This window comes from Castor canadensis, chromosome 13 (genome assembly GCF_047511655.1).
Source record: "Castor canadensis chromosome 13, mCasCan1.hap1v2, whole genome shotgun sequence".
NCBI classification, from domain to species: Eukaryota; Metazoa; Chordata; class Mammalia; order Rodentia; family Castoridae; genus Castor; species Castor canadensis.
Window position 1 is genome coordinate 14,267,579 of NC_133398.1, and position 25,115 is coordinate 14,292,693.

Sequence of the window (25,115 nt, forward strand, 5' to 3'; positions counted from 1 at the left end):
TGGATTATGTTTATGGATTTCAGGGAATCAATAAAAGTTTATGAAACGTCCTTTATGTGGCATGACTCACCTCTGTTTGAAAAAAATTTACGTAACCCGCTTCTTAAGGGCGAATAGATCCAGTATCCTGAGGCAGGTGGAGGTCCACTGCTATCCTTCCCTTCTTGTTGTCCAGGCCATCGTTTTCTAAGAGGGGTTGAGGATGTGTACTTTAGATCTACACCAGAGTCCTTGGTAGCTTGGGAGCTATGGCTGGAAACCTAAAATAAATGACAGGAAAGCACACTATCTATTACAAATAGAAAGGCTGACTTTGAGAAATGTCAAAGTCTAGAGCCAAGTTGAGATGTAACTAAGTTGAAAAGGCATTTTTTTCCTATTATCAAAATTCTTATTTTTCATAAATGAGAAGTGATTACACAGTCATATATATTACAGTTCCACACATATGGTTTAGTTTATTTATATCCCTCTGGGTTTGACGTCAGGAAGGTGGGAGACAGAGAAGAGTTATGTATACAATGGCTGGGGTCATGACAGACTGGAATTGTGAAAATGAAGGGTTTGATCTATTTACTCTCCAGAGAATTATTTAATAACATCCTTCTCCAATCCTATCTTTTGGTATAGTTTTATAGAAATAGTAAGTACTTGAGCACACTGAAATGTTATCTGGCTGTTTGAGTTAATTTTATGCCACAATCACTGTAAAAGAGAAACAAAAACAAGTTCTCTGTAAGGGATCAAATCCCTGGGTATCAGTCTTTCTTCTTCCTGTACTCATCTTCACTAGTGGTTTCTTTTCTTTTACTGAGAAGTTGCTGCCTGCCTGGAGTGCCTGCCTAGCAAATACAAGGCCCTGAGTTCAAACCCCAGTACTGCCAAAAAAAAAAAGAAAAAAGAAAAGAAAGAAACTTAATTCAAGGGGATCTGGAAATATTAATCTTCTGCTGTCCTGGGAGTCTGACAAGGGTTTAAATCTTGACTGCTATTGTTTCCACTTCCCAGTCTGTGGATCCAGGCTCTAAGCCTGCATCCAACTTAGGTTTACAATGTTTTGCTCTAACTTACAGCACTTTCACCTCCAGCCTAATTGTGCCCAGGATGTTGCATTTTTATTTTTTTTTATACTAGTGTTTGAACTAAGGATGTTGGCCTTCTACAGATTCCAGGAGGAAGATATTAGATTCTGCTCTTCATGTTCCAGTTAAGCCTAAATTAGGTCCCTGGTATCCAGTGTCTCTGAGCTGCCTCTGGCTGTTGCTCTTTAATTGACTCTGGTAGGATATCACTCAGCCCCTCTGCTTTGGATGAGTACAGCTTATAATCTGCTCTTCACTTTCCACATTCTGACACAAATTCTGATCATTTTGTCTCCTTTCATTCCTTAATCCCACTTCTTTTCCAGCTCCACTGATCTAGCTCTGACTTCTTTCATGTCAATGACTTCAAACAGCCCCGAAAGGCTCACCTTGCTACAAGTTTAGTTTCTATACTCAGCCACATTATTCTTCTAAACTCTGATCATATTAACACATAACCCCAATTTCCTAGTACCTAAATAATTAAATGAAAGGGATTTTATGGCCCTTTTGAAAAAAGCATGATCCCAATGTACTTTTCCAGCTCATCTTTCACCATTCCCAATAAACTCTCTAGCCCTACAACGTTCCTTGCCATGTCTAAGCCTACCCTCTCTTCCACACAAGCTGTTTCCTTGCTGAACTGACAGCCTCACATGTGAAGCCTTCCTTCCTGAACTTCCTTGTGAGATGAATCCTTAACACTTCTCTGCACCTACAGCACACAGGTCAAGTTTATTGACTCACATATGTCACTGTTGTGCAATTACGCTACAATGCCCATGAGCTCTTTGAGAGCAGGGGCTGTATCCTTCATCACGGTACTGCCTAGCACTTTGGTAAGTACTGAATGTTTATTAAAAGGAAATAGGTACCTATTTTTCTGTTTTAGCTCCTGCACAATTAATTTCCAACCTGCTCTCTGGGCATAAGTCGCTTTACCCTCTTGCAGCATCCTCAGTGAGGGATCCCCACAACATACTAGCTGACCATGAAAAGGCAACTAACTACTGTCTTCCAAGAGAAGACCCAATTTTCATCTCAAATCATAAAAATACTGAAGAACCTCAATGTATGGCTTAATGTAGAAATGTTGTCAGCATCTGTCACAAATTTGGGGAAGAAGATCATGTCACACTTTAAGAAAACTCAGTATAAACTTGTAGCACCACAGAATTCCTACTTTTGATGATGGTGGTGGTGGTGGCATAAAATACCAATAGCCTTGTCTTTTGAAAGGATCTGCCATGCTGCTGATGTAATCATTCTGAAAAGACACTTTCCGTTGGAGTTCAGCAATTTCTTCTAAAACATTTTCAAAGCCTCCTTTGTTGTCTGAAAAGGAAAGCCAGTCTATGAAGTTGGCATGAAATCATGTACTTCCTTTTTCTCTCAACATATAGACCATGAGAATCAGTGAATTTTATCAGTTCTTCAAAGCTGACTTTTAGTCTGGCCTTTAATAATTAGTTTTTTTCTAACACTAAGAGGACAGGCACATCCTTCTGTCCACCAGTTACAAAGTAATTCAGAGAAAGCAAGTAAGCAGATATTATTTCTTTTACAATTATAAATGCAAACACATTGTGTCTCTACAATCAAGTAAATCCCTCAATATCATATTTACACAAACTGTTTTCTAAATTCTTTAAGTAATTTTATTAAGTAATTATCACAACTCTCTAAGTCAGGTATGGAATTCATTTCCAATAGTAAAATACTTTTACTCAAGTCAGAAAACAAGATGATTTGATTTTACAACTACAAAACCACCCAAAATCAAAATCCAACACTACTTTACCAGCCCCAGTGAGGTCTAGTAAATTCCGAAGTCTTGTAATCTCCATCCTTTGCCTCTGCATTGTCTCATTCAGTTTCTTGATTTCTAGCACCTGTGAGTTTGCTCCTCCCATACCTACATCTGCTTTCTCCATCTCAACTGGAAACTATTAAAAAAAAATCATACAAAGTTGCCAATGAATGGATTCTTTGACAGATGTGTTTATTCTTGCAATTTAGTTACAATTCTATAATTTTTATTTACTTTTTACCAGTGAGGAAACTGTCTTACTCCTTTACATTTATACTGCATTGCACCTGACACACAGTAGGTGAAAAGTACTGGTTGACTACTAATTGCAACTCAGAGTGCTTTGAGATATCACTTGCTCTACTTTAGTCTTCCAGGCACTGAGAAGAACCCATTAAGGAGGGTGGCTCAGGGTAGCAACACTGACCTGTTCCTCTCTCCCCCTGAGAAGTTTCTGCAGGAGCTCAATCTCCGCTTCTGCTCGGGTCAGGTCCCTGGCTGCTTGTGCTGCCTTTCGGCTGAACTTCTCTGCTTCCTGTAACTCCTGCTAGGACAGAGAATGGGAAGGGCACATTGCTATCACAGGTGGTCATCCTCATTCTTTCTTCCTCCGATTCCTCTGCTCCTGTCACATTGCCTGCCTGGCAGTCACATGCACATGAGATGCTAAGCCCCAAGATCGCTTTATGTTGTTCTCACTGCTGGGCAGCCTGCTCCATTCCAATAGGGGGCCAAGTAGGCAAGGGGCTGCACCAAAAGGAACAATGGCTACCTTCTTCACTGTACTGCAGTCTTCCAAGATTGGTCTCTCTTTCGGATTTCATCATTGAATTTTTTCTCCTATTATCTACTATCTCACTCTCATTTGTATCTGCATCCTATAAAGCACCATAACATACATTGCTTCAGACAGAAATCTTAACAGCCTTACAAGGTGACATATTTTTATATAATTGCACAAGATGAAAAATACGAAGTTCAGAGGGATTGTATGGCAAACCTTCAAAACCTCTGCTCAGGCAAATATTGAAAATGATCTTCCTAAGAAGACTCTATACTTTAAGGTAGGGATAATTGTTTCATCTGATGATTCCTTTCAGGATAGGGCACAAAACATCAAATAATAAATTCATGGGGATGTGATGGGGGAAATATAATCTTCAGGTTTTAAGAAAAACAGACAACTTTGCAGTAACAAGAGACCAACTATACATGTTGCTGTATTTTCTGGCAGAAGCAACACTGGTGGAAACTTGTTCTGATCATGTGAACTAACCTCTGCTCGCTCCTGGTTAATTTTCATAACAGTTCCATGCAGGGACTGGAGCTGGTCTTTGGCAATGATGAGCTCAGCTGTAGCTAGTTTATCAGAAGCAGCCACAGCTTTCTTCAGATTCTTCAATTCATTATCTAAACCAAGAAACTGCTCCTGAGATTTGGCATCTTCATGTCTCTTCTAAGATAAAGGAACCATTACTTAGAGAAATTATTTGGTAGCAATAAATTAAGATGTAAGCTCTAGGAGGGCAGGGACTCTGTTTACTACTGCCTGTCCCATGTCTAGAATAATCCTTGATACACAGTAGGTGCTCCATAAATATTCATTAAACAAATAAATCTCAAAACTTAGTCAAGAGTCATTGGTCATAAATTCATTCATTCATTGGAAAAACATCTCTAGGCATTATCAACAATAAGTGGATGGGCCAGCCTTTAAATCACCGAATCAAGCCTGGGGCATATGGTGGTGAAGAAACACTGTTATTTTTGAGGTGTAAAAGAAGAGGCTTAAACAGGTAAATTATGCAGGGTCTCGTAGGCTTAAGAATTTTGGTTTTTAGGAGCAACGGAGACTATGAATCAAGGCAGGACTGACTACAACCAATTCCCACTTTAGAAAAGGCATGGTTGGTTGTTCTGCAGAGCTCTATGAGGAAGCCACAGCAGCTGTCCAGAAGAAAGATGATGGCTAGACAAGGTGGTAGCATCAGAGAAGGGAAAAGAACATATATTTCTGATATACTGCGGAGGTGGACTCAACAAGACATGGGAACTGATGAACCATTCCCAGTGAAGTATGAAGCACACTGAGGCTGGGAGAAGGGAAATGGCAAATGTGAGGAATGAAAAGGCACAAAATAGTAGAGATGGGAAAGTGAGCTTACTGATGAAAGGGGTAATTTACCCATGTGAGATTGGTGACCATGAGATTATATAAAATATATATCCACTATGCTGAGTGGGTGATTTTTTTTTCTTTAGGAAATGGGAGTAGATTCAAAAAAACTAGGTAATTTCAGTTCTGTCAGGGAAGTAAGATAGGAGAAAAAGGCAAGAAATTTGAGGCTATTTGCTTAGTGGCAGACCATGAAGACTGAAGGATTAACAGATATAAATGGTCGGGTTAATGAACTGAAAGCTAAGTAAGATTGAAAAATAGTTATTACGGAGCTATCAACAAGATAAAAGGGTTATGTTCGGAGTACAATACTTCACTTTCTGATTTCTGAAGTGGTGGGTGAAATTTCTGAATTTAACAAGGTCTAGGATGTGATGAAAGTAGGTTGAGGGTGGATGGAGAAAGGCCATCAGAGAGGCCAGGGCATTAGAAAGGAAGATGAATTTAAAAGTAATTTCCCATGGATGTGCCTAATAGAACAATAATGTCGCCATTTATAAATCGGCAGCCATTTTACCCTCAGAACTCACTTGAGAAACTCCCAAGGACAAATTCCCGTGCTCTAAGACAACCCCACCCCTACCAGAGACTAACATGCATGCGCTAACTTCCTTAACCTCCCACTTCTATAAAAGCCACGCCTGGCCCAGGTTCGCTGCTGCACCATCTTTCTCCCAGCCAGCCTGGCAGTTTGGGCCTGTCATTAAACTTTGCTCTAAGGACTTGAGACTTTTCTCGGGAGGTTTCTTTATGAGCGGTGTTTTTCCTAACAGTGCAAACTGGGCAAGGGGTCTCTAAGGCTGCAAACTCAACTCATTATCATTTGTTAACTCTAAAGTTAGTCCTCACATTGCCAATTCTCTTGTTTCTATCTATCGTGACACTCTGGTCTCAAATTCTTGACTCAATGACAAGCATCTAGCTCTCTCTGAGGTCAGGTTCAGCTCTGAGCCAGCAATGCAGATAAAGGTGAACATGGACCACACATTGCAGCTAACCTGACCACCAGGGGCAGGCTAAGGCAGCAGGTATTTATGTGTCCCACTTTGCTAGCCTTCTCACCTTCTTCTCTAACTCTTGAAGTTGAGCCAGAATTCTCTCCTTCTCTTCATCAGCTTCCTGAAGTTGGAGATCTGTAAGGCCTTGGATTTCTTCCATACTTTTTAGATTTTCTTGCAAATAATGAATTTCATTTTCCAGCTGCCGTATTCTTGCATCATGTTGTCTCTTATCAAAATTAATCTGTGAAGAAATCAAATTTCAAGGATTTTTTTTTTTTTTTGGTGGGATCTTGCTATGGTAGCCCAAACTGGCCTTGATTTTTAGATCCTCCTGCCTCAGCATTCTGAGTGCTGGAATTACAGTCAAGAGCCACTACACACTGCTTTTCAAAGATGATTTTTAAGCAAAATAAAACCTTGCTACAGAAGTATCTTTTACTTTGTTATAGCGTATAATAAAAATTTGTACTAATAAGTTGTGGTGGATTGTTTTATCTTGAAATACTCTCTAGGTCCATCTGAATTTTAGTAACATAATTATGTTAAAAAAAAATTTAGATCCTGGGACCAGAACCACCTATACACTAGTAATGTGGTATTATTTATCTGTTTATTATAACCATTGCTTCCAAAACAAGAAAAACAATGCCACAAATAAGCCTGACTTAGACATCAATGACCATATTCTGGGTTGGATTTTAGCCACACCCAAGCAGACTTGTTATGAATGAAAATAACAAGTTATGCTAAATTTACATGAGAAAGAAATCATTGTAATTTTCTGAAAAACACTAGTATTTTCCAAGAGCTGCTCTCCAGCCACCTCGTGCCCTTTTCTTACTCTTGCTTCAAGAGCTCTTTCGCAGGCCTGCCTGAATTCTTCTTGTCCATTTGCCAGTGTCTCTTGCTGCAGAGCCATTTCTTCATGGAGTTTCCTCTCTCTATCTTGCGCTTCTTCTCTTTCCCACTGGGAGCGAGCAAGGATCTCATTGAATTGTTTCTGTAAATCAGCAAGACTTTTCCCTAAGACATCTGAAGGACTATGGATTCTGGTAAAGAAAAAAAAACAAGATGGTATAAATGTGACATTTTAGCTTCCATGTTACATGCAAGCATGCTGTTAACATTAGCATAAGAGTAAAAAGGGCTGTACAAAGGGACTGGTGTCAATCTATAGCAAGTTACTGAGTAGCTCCTAAGTACAATTCAATGTCTTATCAAATGACTGCTGCCACTCTGAAAACAAAAGCTCATATCAGGCTAAGAAAAAATGTTCACATATTTGAAATTATCCTCAGTTTTCTTTTGGTACTTGTTCTCTGTTTAAAATGCATAATGTGGATTTATTTCCTGACCATCGTAGAAAACTTTCATGAAAGACTCTTACATATTTTTGTTTTTCTCATTAACACCAAAAAAGTATAAAAGATCTAAAACATATTTAAAAAATTAGTGACAATTAGAATTAAGTGATCTTGTATCACTTTCTTGGAAACATCCTAAAAACTTTGCAAAAGAAATAGCTATTACCATAACTTACAAAGGCAAGTTCATCATCCACTCTCACACAACTCTGAGGTTGTGAGGTACACTCTATACTTGGAAGTCTTTATTTTTCCTTACCTCATTTCCCCAGCTCCTAATATCAGTTTTCTCCTTAGTTCATCCACACGAGCTGCCACTTCTTCTGGACGAATCAAACCATCAACTACACAGTTAAGATGATTCTGGAAATCTTTCAGTTGCTGCTTTAACAGGTTATTGTCATCCTATGGAGGGGTTGAAATGGGGAGTATTTGTTATTTGCCTTCATATTTTCACTACTAACAAATTAACAAACATATTCAGACCACAGAAAAAAATTCAGACAGTGTCAAATATAATGCCCAGAAGATTAGGGAAGGAGAAATGACAGAGCTATGTAGCCCCCAACAGACTGACAGAGTGACTTGGGTTCCTAGTAAGCTGTCTTCTTTCCAGAATGAGTGTAAGAAGATTTTGGTTCACTATAACAATGATTTCTGAGGAAGAACAATGTCGAGTGGGTGTAACTTGTACTCTCTATCAGGAGGTTAGTAGGTCAAGTAACCAAAGATCTGGTTCTAACTAAGGTAGTCAGTCCAGACTGGGAGCATGGCTCAAATGGTAGAGCTTCTGCTTAGCAAGCATAAAGCTGTGAGTTCAGTTTTATGTTTTGCCAGAGGTAAAAACCAACAACAAAACAAAAAACAAACAAAAAAACCCCAAACAAAATACTAAGGTAGCCAACCTTTTGGAAAGTTGACTTCAGTTTCTACACTAAAGGAGAATATATTTTAATTCTTTTCTTAAAACATGTAGATTGAAATATTTGCAGGTAAAACAAAGATGTATGAGATTTCTTTAAAATGTTACAGTCAAAAAAATAGGTAGACTAAATGAAACAATGAATGTTGACAATTGTTTAAACTGATAATGAAAAAATAAAGGATAACACTCTTCCATTTTTTATTTGAAAATTTTTATTAAAAAACTAATAACCTAATGAAGACCCAATACACACACATACCCTTACCAAGAATGGAAAACACACACATTTTTTACAATGTTTACTTCAGAAGTTGAACTGATAGCAGTAAAAACTAAATCCTACACTATTAGATTTCTTTAAGCTGTGAGGGAAAAAAATATTTGAGGTGTTGGAAGAAAATAGTAACTGCGTGAGCTTATTTGTCACAAACCTCCCTGCGTGGTTTTGTGTGTTTTTTGGAGGTCTTCCCCCAAGCCACATAAACTCTGCCCCTTTATTTCTGGTGCCACCTCAGCCAGCCAAGCAAGTCCCCACAAACTGGTTCAGGTACTTGTTTGTACAAAAGACATCTATCTTTGAGAGAGTTATGTGGAATACCCTGTACACCTGCTTCTCCTATAGATTACTTGGCAGATTACTGAGAACAGCTTTAAAAGTTTTCTGTAATACATTCTCCACAAATAAAAAATAATTACATTTTAAATAGCATCCTTTCTGAGAGGGGGGGACTGTGAAAACTGTTTACAACTGGGAACTCCTACTGTAACCCACAATAGTGAAATTGATAGATAATTCAAAGACATTTCAGAGGAAGAAGAATGCACCAATCTAACAATTTTAGCTCAGTCTAGTGACAAATCTGTTTCTAGGAGAAATGAGAGGTATCGCTTTCATCCCTGAATTTACACACTATGCTGCTTACTACTGGCACTGCCTCCATCTCTCTATTCCATCATGTTAATCTTAAGACCATAGTTGCAAGACCACGGTCTGCCCCATCCAGACTTCATGTTTTCTAATAATTCAAGTTGCTTACTACATGTTAGAACAGGTTGTTAAATGCCTGGCTAAAGATATCATCATCTTTGGGTGACCTATATATGAACATATTCCAGGGGAACAAATCTTTACCTGCAACTGTTTAAGCTGTGTGTGGAGCTCACTGTTCTCTTGTTCCTTTTCTTCTGAGAACTTGACCATTCCAAGAGCATTCTTGAGGGACTTCCTTTCCTTCTCAAGTTCTGCTTGAAGTGCTGATTGTTCTAACTGTTGTCAGAGGAAGCAATGATAGAAAAATGTAAAATAGTAGTACTTTATGATCCAAAAGGGCACAAATAAGTGTACATATACACACAAGACCTTGCTACCTATAATTTTGTTTGCACTATGAAATTTAAAAATCCAAGATCATTTTCCATATAAACTATGACTACTTAAGGAGGAGAGAGCATCAGAATCTGGCAACCCTAAGACCTACCTTTAAAAGCAAACTGTGGTCTTAAATTACCTGTATCAAAATCACTTGATGACTGCTACACTGCAGTCAGAAGCTGTACTGTCACCCTGGGCAACTTTGTCAAGGCCATCTTTGATGCCATCTCCAAGACCTGCAGCCTACCTAACACCTGACCTCTAGAAAGAAACCATGCTCACCAAGTCTCCTTATCAGGAATTCCCTGATCATCTTGTGAAAACCTATGCCAGAGTCTCTGTGCAGAGGACCCAGGTTCCAGCTGTAGCTACAACATAGTTTTTATACAAGAAAAATAAAGTAAATGAAACCTGTTAAAAAAAATCACTTGGTGTATCTGCTAAAAATGCAGATGCGGCTGGGTGTGGTGGTGTGTGTATTCTATAATCCCAGCACTTGGGAGAATGAGGCAAAACCAAAAACAAAAAAGCACTGCCAAGACCGTGTCTCAGACTTGATGGGTCAGAATCTCTACTGTGGGGCCCAGAACCTTCATTCAGCAAGCTTCACAAGTGACTCCATTTAGCTGAAGTGTACCAGAGACCTGCAATCCGAGGAACAAGATCTTTTATGCTCCATATTCTCATGTGTGGTTTGGAGACCAATCCTTCACTCCTGGTGACAAGGGGTCTCTTTCAATACCAAGTCAAACAGGTAGAAAGCAAGACTTATAAAAAAAAAAATAAAGCACAATTGAAGTACAAAGGACAAAATATATCAACTAAACTAGTAAGGACTGACTTGCAAAAAGGAGATGCCATTTAGAAACTAGTTACTGTTACTTAAAAATATGAACCTCTTGTTTTCTGACTCTAATCTTGCCCACTATAGTTTTGTAAAACTTGGTACTCTTGAGAAATATGTGTGTGAGTGTGGCCTCTGCCCACCACACTGCCTTTGAACTGAAGGCCTCAGGTGTTTGGCCACTTGAGCCATGCCTCCAGCCCTTTTTGTTTCAGTAATTTTTTGGATAGGGTCTTGTGTTTTTTTGCCCAGGCTAGATGGATTTCAATCCTCTTATATGTACCTCCTGCATAGCTGGAAATACAGGTATGTACAACACCTAGCTTCCCTCCCAACCCCCCAGGGCTAACCTCAAACTACGATCCCGCTAATCACCACCTCCCAAGTAGCTGGGATTACATGCATGAGCCATTATGCCTGGCCAAAACATCATTTCTATTCACTTCTGTAGGGTACTTCCCTGACTACCTCCTCTCCTTTGCCATAGAACCCTGTCCCTTTTTTTGTCCTCCTGTTTTCTGAGGACAGTGCCCATGTCTACACTGATTCCTAGAGTATCCATAGCATCTGGCCATCAATAATTTGCAAGTATAACAAACTAGTGGATCTTTCAACCAACCATAAAAGGAAACAGAAAACTAAAATTTAACATCAACTTTTAAAGTCTCTTAAAGCTATTGTGAGAAAGAAACACTAGAATTTATTGAATACCAACTACAAGGTGCTTTCATGCTCTCATTTATCCTCACCATCTACCATTTTATACAGGAAGAAAAGGCTGAGTCCAGAGCCATCAAGTGATTTGCCTGCTCATGCTCACACGCGGAGAGCAGATGAACTCAGGATGTCTGGCTCCAAAAATGCATCTTTTCCATCACCCACATAACATTATAGTAAAAAGTATTTAATATTAGATTAAAATATATGTAAAGGAAGGATATACATATATATATATAATATATATATGTATATATATATATTGTATATATATTATATACAATAATATATATATATATATACTATATATATGTATATATATATATAATATATATATATTCCCCCTCCCCACGGTACTGGGGTTTGAACTCAGGGCTTAGTGCTTACTAGGCAAGTGCTCTACCACTTGAACCACGCCCTCAGCCCCTTGAGACGGATTTTTAAAACTAGTGTATATTACCTGAACAAAGTGGTTCCACTGTGGTATTTACACACATGCACATGTGTACTTGGACCACATTCACCCCCTCTATTAGGGAAGTATGATATCTTAAGGCACAAGCTACTTCCCTTCTAGTTGGAAATGCTCTTACTTACCTGAGTGAGCCTTGTAAGTTTTTCCAACTCTTCCCTGAGCTGGTTGGCTTCAGCATCCCTTAGTTTTAGTTGAGCCTCTAGCTCAGTCTCATAGGCACTGAGATCTCCTTGGGTCTGCTGCAAGGATGCATTCACTTCATGCTGTTCCTGGAGGGCACTTTCTAACTCTGCGAGCTCCTGGAAGAATTCAGTGTGTTTAACTGCAGAACCCTCACTATGCTGCTTAAGCATCCGCAAGTCATTACTAGTAACTTGAGTACAGTAGACCAAATGCTGGCCAGTCTCTGATGCCTGGCACAGAAAGTTTTCATTAGCAACTTGATGAAGCTGCAGGCTATGCACATTCTAGTTTGAAAATAAAACTCCTGACTAAATGTAGTAAGAAAAGTTAGAAAGATACCAACATGTTGCTTTCCAAAGTAACCAATTGTGTGACTATTAAGTGAAAACAAACTTGAAGGAAGAAAGGATGGGGGGAAAAGAGGATGAAATATAAGGCCTATTTTTCATTAAGGATGATAGAGTAATGTGAATGAGTGATAACAAGAATTTAAGTACACACTGATTAGCATATCACAGTTCTAATTAATTTTATTCCTTCTTTCCTTTTTCTCTCTCTCTCTTCCCCCCCTTCCTCCCTTCCTTCCTTTCTTCCTTATCTCATTCTCTTTTTGTGATTAAGTGTTACTACTTACTTGGCAACTTATAGAATTAGATCAAACTATTTAAAAGGAAGATCCTGTGATGAGAACTTCTACAAAAAGAGTTTCTCAACAGGTGGTCCAAAGACAACTTAGTATCTGAATCATCAGGGTTGCTTGTTTGAAAAGCAGATGCCACATATAACCAACAAAAGATTAATATCCAACATATATAAAGAATTCCTACAAATCATTAAGAAATGGGTGAATAATAAGAGGGAATTCACTGAAGAGAAAATCTGAATGGCAAATAAATAAAAAGTGCTCAACCTCTTCTGTGATCAGAAAAAAAACAGTTAAAATAAGATACTATTTTATATGGAACACAGAAGAACAAATTAAACAAACCCTAAGAAAATAATTAGGCAAATACAGAATGTGGGACAATCCACAGCACTACCACCTTAGATTCTACACACACACACACACACACACACACACAAACACACACAAACACACTCTCTTACAAAAGACATTCTTGGGATAATCAGGAAAATGGGAATGGCTCACATCTTAGATGGCATTAGGAAATTACTGCGAGTTTTCCTAGGTGTAATAATGGTATTGTAGTGATGCAGGAAACTTATTTTAAGAGATGTATGATGAAGGGATGATATAATGATGTCTGCAACTTTCTAATGAGCACACAAAAAAAGGAAATGTATCTGTAAGAAAGAGAGAAAACAAGTATAGCAAAATATTAAAGCTAAGAAGGCTCATAGATATTCATTGAACTATTCTTTCAACCTCCTTGTAAGTGCAAGAATTTTCATAATACAAAGATGGAGGAAGATGTAGTCTAAAACTCAGTAGGTTGGTAAACATGAAATCCGACATGTTACATTTCCTATCAGGTATGGTGGCACACAACTGTAATCCCAGTACATAGGAGGTAGAAGAAGGAGGACTGCAAGTTTGAGGTCAGCCTGGGAGCACAGCAAGACCCTGCTTCAGAAAAACCAACAAGGAAAAAAACATAAAATTACATTCCTGTATCTGATAATTACTGTTTATATTGGAAAAATGTAATCATTCTTTGGAATCACATGCTGAAGTATTTGGGGCAAAGGCGCAGGATGTCTGTAATTAATTCTCAAATGTTTCAGGAAGAGTTATCTATTTAAAAATGCATATAAGGTCATGTGAAAAATACATACAAGAAAGAAAAAGCAAATGTAGCAAAATATTAATTGGTGACTGAACGAAAGGTAAATGTGAATTAAATAATTTAAAACAAATACTAAAAAACACTGGACAACACTAAGGTGTTGGTGAGGATGTGGCAGAATGGTAGTCTTTACACTTTTGGTTGGAGTAGAAGCTGATAGAATCTCTATGGACAATAATTTGACAAGACTAGTGAAGTGAATTAAGGATGAATATACTCTGATTCATAGTTCTACTTCTGCTCACAGTTCCTGTGTTAGTCAGTTTTCTGTTTCTGTGACAAAAACCTGAGATAATCAACTCACAAAGAAAAAGGGTTCATTATGTTCAGGTTTCAGAGGTTTCAGTCCATGGCCACTTTTGGCTCTGTTGCTCTATGCCAGTGCATGAGCACATGTGATGAGCACATGGTGGAAAAAGCCTGATCACCTCATGCCAGTAAGGAAACAAAGAGAAAGAAAGAGTAGGGTGTGCGTTCCCAGTATCTTTTCCAAGAGCACACTCTCAATAATCTAAAATTCCTTCCACTAAGCCTGACCTCCTGCAGGTTCCACTACCTTCTAATAAGGCCACAGGCTGGGGACCAAGCCCTTAATGCGTGTGCCTCTGAGGACACTTACCCAAAACACAGCAGTCCCCAAGCTCAAGATGTGTTAAAGAATGTTGTATTTATCATTGTTTGTAACTATAAAAGACTGGAAACAACCCAACTGTCCCCCAAAATAAGAATGAATAAACGCTAACTTTATGGCACATACAATGGGATGCTATACCCATCAATAAAAATAAAAACAGAACTACATGTATCAATGCACACTCATTCTCAAAAACATAAATATGAAGAAAGAAAAGAAGTGAAAAAGAACATAGACACTGTGATAGCTTTTATGTAAGTCCTAAAATCATGGAAAACAAAACCACATGTTGCTTAATGAAGTTTATATATCTACAAAATAAAAGAATAGGGATCCAGGAAAATCATAACCATATTCAGAGTTTTGTATTCCCTCTGGAAGGGAATCCACAGAAGTTTTCAAATATATCTCCAATGTTTTATTTCTTAAGCTGGGTTCTGAGTACACAGTGCTAAAAGTATTTTTGATACTTTCTATATGCCTGAGAATTTTCATAGTATTAAAAAATATTAATTCAGATTTCTGGAGGCAGTTTTATCAAGCATGACATTTCGGAATCTGTGGTTCTTTATACATGATGAAGTCTGCCAAAAACCTAAAATACTGCAAGTGAAATCTGCAAGTGAATGGGCAATAAATCAGGTATGCAAAGTTGTAATCTACAACGTTGTGCCTGTCTTCTTGTAAAATAAAAAGTATCAAGTAATAACAGTAAGATAAACCATGTTATGCTTATAACAATTTTATATGCTGCATAAATAATAAAATGCAAACATTTCATATAGCACTTTGAAGAGATAAAATTTCATTTTCTTTATAGATTAATTTGGTGATAATATCTTTCAGGGACAGAAATAGAGCTAAAATAATCTTCCTTTTCTCCATAAAGGAAAAATAATGATCTCAAATGTATCACAGCTAAGGAAGAAAAAAAATCTTTTAATGGAAAAAAATATCAAACAGCCACTAATACTTTTTGCCACTTATAACTGTATCATTTCTAACTTTTTCAACTAACTTAACTAGAGGTCATCTATTTCTAAAGCTAAGGAAAGCAGAAGAAACAAATGATACCTTCCTCATGTTTTCTGCATCCATGGCAACTATTTCCAGTTCATCCCGCTCCTGCTTCACCTCAGTCAATCTCTGTAGCAATGTCTCTTTCTCATCCTGGAGCTTCCTGCACTCGTTCTGCGCCTGAGTGGCCTGGCCTTTGATGGCCCCCAGGTATTCTTGCAACCCACTGATGACACCTTCTAAATCCTTCTTCAGTGCTTCATTTGTTGCTATCTGGCCTAGCATGATGGAAAAAGAGTAATAATATGTATTTTAAACTTACTGCTTTGCCTCCTATTGACTTGTTACTAGCCAAGAGTGAAATTCTAAGCTTCTAATTATATTCTACCTTATTTTTCTGTTTCAAGATACAAAGATAATTTTTTCCTATTATCTGTAGTAGAGGAAAATTAAGCAGCTATACAATAAAAACAGTATATGGGAAGTGCTTATAAAATGCCTGCTTCATGCCATAAAAAGTTTAAATTATTTCCAAATAAAATAACTGAAAAGTGTGCAGAACTGTGAGTTTTTGCTGAGCACACAAAACCACTCAAAATAAAAGACTAGACCAATGCAAGACTGACAGAATAAACATGTAACCTGAAGACTTAAAAAAACCAAAGACAGCATAGGTACCCACTATGTTGCCAGACACTTTTATAAACACCATTTTAATCCTCTGTAAAACTAATGATCAAGGTAGAAATAACTTTGCTCAAGGTACCATAGCTGATAATGGCAAAACTGGGACTGGGGCCTTTTTTACACTGAGCCCAGGCTCTCACTACTTCAGCATGTTTATCTTGTTCTTCCTCTATTATGGGAATCTCAAAATTTTAAATTGCATTCTAAAAGTGGGTAATAAATTTTTTTCTACACTGTTTTTTAACTAGACACTGAATTTTCTGATGCTAATGGGCTCTTCGCTTCTGAAAGGTTTTTTTTTTTTTTTTTTGCCTTAGAAGACAATCACATAACAGAGCTTTATCATGATCATGAATTGACTTCTTCCCCACTCAGAGGAACAACCTGTCTCATTAAGCATCGATGCAACAAACATAATTAAAATAAAACATTTTAAATTTTATTAAATACTTTTGGGTATTCTGCAAACATTTCCTGTCAAATACCAGTACTAACAGTTGCACTGTCAGCTAGTATCTGGATTAATGCCTGTCTGGGTATCACTTTTTTTTGTTAGTACTGAAACCGACTGTTAGTACTGAAACTGACTTGCTTCAAATCATACTTAAATTCTTACCTTCAGTAAGTTGTTGTTCAAGGTCCTTAATCTCTTCAGTTTCCTTAGCAATTCTAGAAAGTATTTCATCCAAATGGCTTTCAAGTTGTTTGTACTGCTTGGTCATAATGTCAAACTGTTGTTCTTTACCCCTCTTTTGTGCCTTCATATGAGACTGAATTGAAAAAACAAAAACCTCAAGTTCTTTAAACTTTTAAAAATAATAGCCCTTAACAATTCCTTTTCTTTTTTTTTTGGTAGGGAGGGCGACTGAACCCAGAGCCTCATGCAAGCTAGGCCAGAATTCTACTGCTTGAGCCACACCTCCAGTCTATTTTGCTCTGGTTTTTTGGAGATGGAATCTTGCAAACTATTTGCCCAGGCTGACCTTGAATCAATCCTCTGGATCTCAGCCTCCCAAGTAGCTAGGATTACAGGTGTGAGGCACCAGTGGCCCGGCTCAGTTAACATTTTTTTTAAAAAAGAATTAAAAACTCAAATGTGGTAATTGCATCTATTATGTGTCAAGGCCTATATAATTTTCACAAGAATAGTTTTTCTTCAAACCTCAGGGTAACTTGATGTAGGAATCACCTCCACTTTACAGATGAAAAAACTGAGTATCAGATAGGTTAAGTGATTTCTTCCAAAGACACAGCCAGTAGGTAATGTAGCATAGTTCCGTGTTATTTGCACAGAATCAAAATGTGTCTTTTAAAAATGGTTTCCAGAGTTAATTATACTGACAAACAGTGTATTTATTAAAAAAGATTTAAAAAATATACTCCAAAATGTTAACAAAGATTTTTTATCTTGGTGGAGATTTTAATCTGTATTTAAAAAATTTTTAGCCAGATGCCAGTGGCTCACACCTATAATCCTAGCTTTTGGGAGGCTGAGATAGGGAGGATCAAAGTTCTAGGCCAGCCCAGGCAAATAGGTTTCATAAGCCACCATCTCCAAAATAACCAAAGCAAAAGGACTGGAGGTAGAGCACCGGTTTTGCAAACATTAAGCCCTGAGTTCAAACTCCAGTCCCACCAAAAAACCAAACAAGTAAACAAAAAATAACCTTTTAGGTTGGAGGGAAGTTTTATAATAGATAACTAATGCCTTTTTAATCTGAAAAAAAAAAAAACCCACATTAAATTCCTAAAAACATTTCTTAGGGAAAAGAGAGACATGAGATAAGTAAATATTTGCTTGGAATTCAAGTTTATTTTCAATCTCCTATTCAAACAAACATTTTGCTTTTGCATGCAATAAACTGGGACCTCAAAGACCTTTTAGCCCAGTACATCTGGAGTTTGAGAGCCTTAGGGAGGCACACCCCTCCACACACAAGCCCCTGAGGGAACACACAGCCTCCCCACACACCTACACCTTCTCACAGCCTAACAGTCATGACATTAGAAAGCCCTGCTAGTTGAAATGAATGGACTGTACTTCTCAGTTGTGCTGGGGGAAAACTAAACTGAGAACCAATTGTCTAGTCTAACCCTTCCTTTTCCAAAAGAGAAAACTGAGTCTCAGATCTATCAAATAACTTTCCCAGGTGTCTTAGACAACTTCATATGTAGACAAAATAATGCCCCAAAGAACTTTTGTTCTCCCACTCACTCAACCCTTTACCCCCATGACCCTAAATCTGCCGCACAGGATCAGAATAAAACAATAATTGAAGAAAAAGCCATCAGAAGAGAGAAATGTATCATTGTCTGAACAACAAATGCCAACAGTTCTTGAGTCTAAGACCCATTTGATTATAAAAGAACATTTCTTAATTTTGGATGCCTGCTTCCCCCAAATACTAGGAAGAAAAGTATTTCTGAATAACACATTGGTGGTAGCTTGACTTGAAGGCTTTTATTTTACTACTGGTAATTTACTACTGGGATTTTCAAATCTGGTCTTTTCCCTAGACTCCTAAAATATTTCTGATATCAATCTGTTAATGGTACTTTTTGTTCTGAAACCTAGTAACTGCAGATAACAGCTTACATCTTTAGTAAATTTAGGGTTTTTATGGTTCAAAGAAAGAATAAAAAAACTGTTCCAGAAATTCACCGTTAAAATTCCACTGAAACTTCTTTATTGCAGGACAAATTTGGCTCAAGAAGTCAGGGATGTGCATTAAATACATGGTAGCCACAGCAGATTCTGCTATTTTCACAACCCTGGAGCTCACAAAAGAGTTATTGTAAAAACAGGAACTTACATATCTGACTCCTCCTCCTTCCAAATCCTTTGTCCGGAGAGAGAAAATGATCACACCTTAAGTTAGAATGTGTCCTACAAAAACTGAGCCGTTGCGAACAGGGACACTGTGGGCAGAACTCTTTCTAATGCCGTCTTCAAATTCACGTGCACTTCCCTCTCTGACAGCCACATTTTTGCAAGCGCCTCGGAACCTCAGCCACTTCCCAGAGCTTCAAACCACGTTCCGGGCAGGAGTGAGCGGCAGCCCAGTCAACCAGTCAGCAGCAGTCTCTGAGGGCGGGCTCCGCCCTCCACGCTTCAAATCAAAACACAGGAAGCTCCCGAGGGCCAATCACGCCCAAGCGCCGCAAACAAGGCGGCCGATCCCAGCGGAGAAAGGCGTCAGCGCACACTGCCACCCGCGTGGCCGACAGCCGGGCGCAAGATGCTCTTTATCATGCTGACTCCTGCCACATCTGTGCGTCGAGATATGGACAGCTTAACTAAGTGGGGTTTGATTTTTAAATGGAACCTTCTCCTTTTCAAACCTACTGAAACGCTCTTATTTTTTGAAAACCTCAGTAGACTTAGCTCTGAACTAATTTTAAAATAATTTCTTTAGACCTTTCATCCCTTTATGAGGAGAGGGTCATTGTAGCAGCTTAAGCCTCTTCCTAAAAGGGCGATTTAGGGCAAATCATTTAATTTTTCTAAATCACATTTTCATACTCTGCAAACTGAAAAAACACAACCAACCTCGAGTGGGTGGCATAAATACCGGGCACATACTATGTTTTCTATCATCTCATCAGTCAAGATTTTACTTCTAGATTCTATCTGTTATTCAGAAAGATACTTCATCTAATTAGATAACACAAGTCAATTATTTTAAATAAAAATCCATCTAAATCTAAAAAAAATATTCGGAACGCCCCTCTTGATTCTCTTTTGCTAAAAGGCTTACATTGTGGGGTGCCTAACAGTAACTTCACGCAAATGAGAAAAAGATGCTTCTTCTAGGTGAACACATTTTAAAAGGGTGTCCTCTGGTGCCAGGACTAGGGGCTGTGTAACCTTAACTAACTTTAAGTAATTTTAACAACACCAAAAAGGAAACTTGGTTTGCAAGTTTCATTCCCACTAGCACAGATTGATTCTGGCTACCATCAAAACTTGGACTCCATTTCTATATGTCTCATTTAGCCCCTTTCTATGTGTAATTCTTTATAGGAATACAGTGAAAATTAAGCTCCCTATCTGCCAAAAATGTCAGCTGTGAAAGCAAACACACAATGCAGGTTCTAATTAGGCTCACGTCAGAGAACTGGAACAGTCAGCGCATTGAGCTTTGTGTAGGACCTGTAGGTTGGCTCTTTTTACCTTCCAAGATGCAAGCACAAAGCAACAAAGGCTGGCCGGTGGGGATACAGACACCAGCAGGATTGTCCTCAGGGACCTTACATAGACAACAAACTTCTGAGCAAATAAATGTAGTAAAGATGCAGTAAGATACTATTGTAACTTATGCGTTAGAATAACTAATGTGTAACTATGCATTACACATTGTAGTAATTAAAACCTCTGATTTTTCATCTAACAAAAATTCCTTAAAATAATCAAGTCTACTTTTGGTTTCAATGTTAATACTAAGTCTTAGGCTTTTGTTGGAATTTATATCTAGTGATAAAAAGGTTATCCTTTGTCAAAATTAGCTGGTACATAAAAATATTTTTTTTCTAAAATGTTTAAAGGAATAATCAAATAAGTTGGCAAGTAATTAAAGCAATTATAGTGCACTGTTATTATGATAAATTCTATGATTTCTTTTAATTCAGAGATCTCTTTAATTCAGAAATTCTATGATTTCTTTTAATTCTTTATTACTCAAAATATACAAGGAAAATGCATAGGAAAATTTTTTTACTTATTTTAGAAATTTTAGCTAAAATATAAGCCATTAGTAAGATTTCTCAAGGTACTGGTTGATAGAAAGAGACAAGAGCCTAACCCTATCACTTAGCCACCAGACCGCATCTGGCCACATGTTAGGAAGACATACTCCAGAGATGTTTTATTTTTAAGGACAAAAACATAACAATATGAAACAGCAAATAGATTTAATAGAATGTATGCATAAAGGATTAAAGAAGTAGACAATAGACTCTGAACCTTTTCTTTCTGCTTTTAAGAAAGAAAAAGCAAAGAGAAACAAAAGTAAGAAGTTTGTAGAGCATCTTGAAGCAAGTTTATCTAGCTCTGAAATAAAATGAAACTCAGCTATTTAAAAAAAGAAAAAAGTACCATGCAGCCATGGAGGTACTAATGCTACCTCCTTCAAGCCCCAGGTTGTTTTATTTTGGACACAAACACACATTTCATATGTATATATACACGTATTCTTATATCATACACATACATACATACGCACATGGAATATATACACATAAAAATTATATATATGGTTACTTAAACTAAGAGTCTTTCAGAAAAGACTCTGCTAAAAAATTATGAGACATTAGATGGAATAACATTCCAGTTTCCATAGAACAAGTCAAAGCTTGTATTTTACTCACATGCTTTGGGTCTTTGGAATCCAGGCTATCTATGGCCATTTGCAGGTCCTTGACTTCCTTCTGCTTTTCAGCCATTTCTTGCCTTTGTTCTTCCATCTGCCTTTCCAGATCCAGAGCTTCCTGGCGTAATTTACTTAGAAGTTGTATTCTACCACTCAAATTTTTGAAAAGAAGGTCTTTCTCTGCTTCTGAAATCTAATCCCCCAATACCCCAAAACATAATTAACAAAAGACAGCAACAATGATTTGTAAAGAGAACCTCTACAATTTAAAAAACTATTATTTGTTCTATCAATTTGTTTCTAAATAAAAGTAAAATTTGGAAATTATCCAGGGATTCCATGTATACCTTATGCTTTCATTCTAATTGTATGTAGAATATCTTATTTCACAAAAATTTATGAAAAAAATTTCATAACAGATATAAATGAAGTTATCATTCTAGTACAAGTAACTTGTAAAATATTAGTCATAATCATAGTATTAAAGATAGCTGACTTTCTACAGTATTTACAATGTGCCAGGTACTGTTCTAAACTTCAATTTACTTTAAATTTTAACTAACTTAACTCTAAAGATACTTTAATTTAATCCTCAAAACATGTTAAGATAGAAAGAATATTTATTCCAGTCAGGCATGGTGGCACACATCTTTAATCCCTACTTCTTGGGCAATGAAGATGGAGGAGGATCAATGTAATGGGCCAGCCAAGCAAAAGGTTAGCAAGACCCTATCTCAATAAACAAGTTAACACTGGTGGAGTGGCTCAAGTGGTAGAGCACCTGCCTAGCAAGCACAAGGTCCTGAGTTAAAACCCCAGAACTGCCAAAAAACAAAACAAAACAAGTTAAGCATGATGGTACACATCTGTAATCCTAGCTACTAGGGAAGTAGAAGCAGGATTGCGGTCTGAAACTGGCCTGAGCAAACTCAAGAGACCCAATCTAAAAACCAAACAAAAACAAAAGAGCGTGGGGTGTGGCTTCAATAGTAGAGTGGCTGCTTAGCAAGTGTGAAGCCCTTAGTTCTAAATCCCAGTAATGGAAAAAGAATATTGAGCCCAATTTCCCAACTTTACAGGAAGGAAACTGAGTTGTGGGAAATGTAGACCTTTGTCCAAGGTCACATTAGAAGTTACAGAACCAAGACTGTAACTTTAGATAATTTTACTAAGTACTATACTCCAGTTTCCCAATTAGTTTAAATAATCTGCCAATAAATTCTGAGTACTGATCACAGTAGCAGTAACTTTACACTCTACTCCTTGTAACAAGTTTTAGCATAGAGATACAAATGTAGAAATGTTTCTCAAAATAATGGTTATGCAATCCCCATCATCACAGTGCTTTTTAACCAGGGAAAAAATGAAGAATTCTGTTACCTGGTAAATCATCTCATATATAGTATTGTAAAATATAGAAAGCTCTCACTAAACTGAGATTTTTCCTTTACTAATAAAATCCATGCTGAAAATTAACTTTGTTAGCAGGTTAAGTAAATGAACATTATTTTAAAAATCTAGGCTTATTTTACTCATTTAAAAAATTTTTTTCCAAGAATATTTTATTTTAAAATTACACACGCACACACACATATTATTTACATCTATCAATCTATTTTTGTAAAGCTCTAGCCAACTGCTATTTTAAAACATTCATATTTAGTCATTAATGTTATCTTGATAGCTTCCTCCACCTCACGTGCCACTCTGAATTCATCTGGAAGTCCTGTCAGTTCTGCCAATTTGACCTGGAATCAGTCAGTTGGTGTTCTCCCCATGGCTGCCCCCACTTTACTGGTTCACCCAAGCTATACTCATCTCCTGCCTGGATGAAATACAGACTTCTACCAGATGCACAAATCTCCATTCTCTCCACTCAACCTGTTTTACTTTTATGCAGTAGCCAAAGTAACCTCATAGAAAGACAGAGTCAGCCATTTTACCACTTAAAGCCCTTCAAAGATTTTCCACTGTGTGCAGGATAAAATTCAAACTCCTTAAAATGGTCTATGAAACATAGTACGATCTCTAACCTCATGATTCTTTAACTTCAATTTCCACTACCTCATTCTGCAGAGGACTCTTCAGTCTTAAGGCTTTTGCACACTGTCACCTCTGCCTGGAATACTTTTTCCCAACTCTACCTCACAGACTCCTCATCTTGTGTCTCAGCCTAAATGTCACCTCCCCAGAGTCCTTCATCCCCACAAACTAAATTATATCTCTTTATTATTGTCTCTCTTAATGTTGTTTTTCCTATAATATTAATCCAGCTTAGCTAAATATTCTTTTTTAAAAACAAGCTAATTGTCCATTTCCATCCATCCACCAAGGGCGGGGGGACACGTCTGTTTTGTACATTACTCAGGACGCAGCCTAATGAATGACTAACATATAGTAAGTTTCTAATAAATCTTAGCCAGTTTGAAAGTAACACTATAGTGTATCTTTTTAAAGAATCTACAGTTTAGACTTGACATACTTATTCTATTATAGTATGGATAGTTACCATTATAATTTGGAAATACTGACTTTTACAAGCTGTAAATAACTAAAACCTTTTACTTTTTTTGATGGTACTAGGGCCACCAAACTCAGGGCCTCACACTTGTGAGGCAGGCACTCTATAACCTTTACACACTAAAATGAAAATGTCGAAACACTTCCTTCTTTTGAATTTTTCCCCTATGCAATAGCATCATGATTTGAAATGCTTACTTCTTCTCCATGACCCACTTTAGCAATTTCTAAGACTTTATTACTTTTATCACTTTTTTTGTTTTTCTTGTGTTTGATAATGTTCATGCTATAACAGAGATGTCCTCTGGTTCTTAACATAGGTCCCAGGATGTTAAAGGTAGAGGGTGCTTACTTAAGAAGAGATACATCAGAAAGCAACATCCTTGTGTAAAGAAGTTACTTTCAAAATATAATTGAGTGAACACATCTTTTCACATAAATTTTACATAATAGACTGAATACATCTTTTCACATAATTTTTTTTTTCTGGTGGGACCAGGGTTTAAGCTCAGGGTTTCATGCTTGCTTGAGCCATACCTCCAGCCCACAAATACATTTTTAATAATTTATTCCTATGTACTTTATAAAATGTCATCACAAATGAAAGGAAATTTAATAGGATGTCATCATGAATGAAAGGAAAATATAATTGAGAAATTCTACAACCATATTTGACTCTGAAATTTATTGCTCCATAATTTATTAGGCAGTATTGGTCTAAAAATAATTTTATATAATTATAAAAGGAAAAATACATTTTATTTTTTCATTTTCTCTTAGTTAGGCTGCTTGGCTTTTACATACTTTTTTCCGTTGTATGGCTTTTTCCAATTGTTGAAATTCTTCAGTAGCTCTTAAAATTTTTTGTTCTGCCTTTTCTATTTCATCATGTAGTTCTGACAGTCGAATTTGTGCTGCAGATTTAAAAACAATGCTCAGATACATACAGAGAAAAATTCTGAATTCTGAAATTTTTACCAGATTTTTTTCTTTGCAACAACCTTCTCCTCCTCACATTATCATTACAGATCTCAAAGAATAAATTGTTCATGATATGCTATAGAACAATAATTATCTTTTAACTGTAACATTCTAAACAAAAAAGGGGCTCTACTTGATTTTTTTTCC

At 37.2% G+C, this 25,115-nt stretch overlaps 1 protein-coding gene across 8 annotated transcripts in view; it reads right to left on the reverse strand.

The window, feature by feature from the left end:
* Positions 1-25,115, reverse strand: part of Cntrl (centriolin) — an 82,235-nt gene that overhangs the window by 24,347 nt on the left and 32,773 nt on the right. For 5 of the 8 annotated variants that reach the window (XM_074051107.1, XM_074051106.1, XM_074051108.1 and 2 more), the window contains 14 exons: positions 24,792-24,901; positions 21,466-21,660; positions 16,715-16,868; positions 15,469-15,689; positions 11,892-12,068; positions 9,494-9,628; positions 7,696-7,841; positions 6,914-7,121; positions 6,134-6,313; positions 4,169-4,348; positions 3,320-3,436; positions 2,884-3,028; positions 2,266-2,417; positions 71-260 (listed from right to left, as the gene is read on the reverse strand). In XM_074051107.1, coding sequence (XP_073907208.1) covers positions 71-260; positions 2,266-2,417; positions 2,884-3,028; positions 3,320-3,436; positions 4,169-4,348; positions 6,134-6,313; positions 6,914-7,121; positions 7,696-7,841; positions 9,494-9,628; positions 11,892-12,068; positions 15,469-15,689; positions 16,715-16,868; positions 21,466-21,660; positions 24,792-24,901 — 2,310 coding nt within the window. Of the gene's footprint in view, positions 1-70; positions 261-2,265; positions 2,418-2,883; positions 3,029-3,319; positions 3,437-4,168; positions 4,349-6,133; positions 6,314-6,913; positions 7,122-7,695; positions 7,842-9,493; positions 9,629-11,891; positions 12,069-15,468; positions 15,690-16,714; positions 16,869-18,911; positions 20,556-21,465; positions 21,661-24,791; positions 24,902-25,115 lie in introns of those variants that run through there. The other 3 variants (XM_074051111.1, XR_012440332.1, XR_012440334.1) reach the window with 3 other exon arrangements.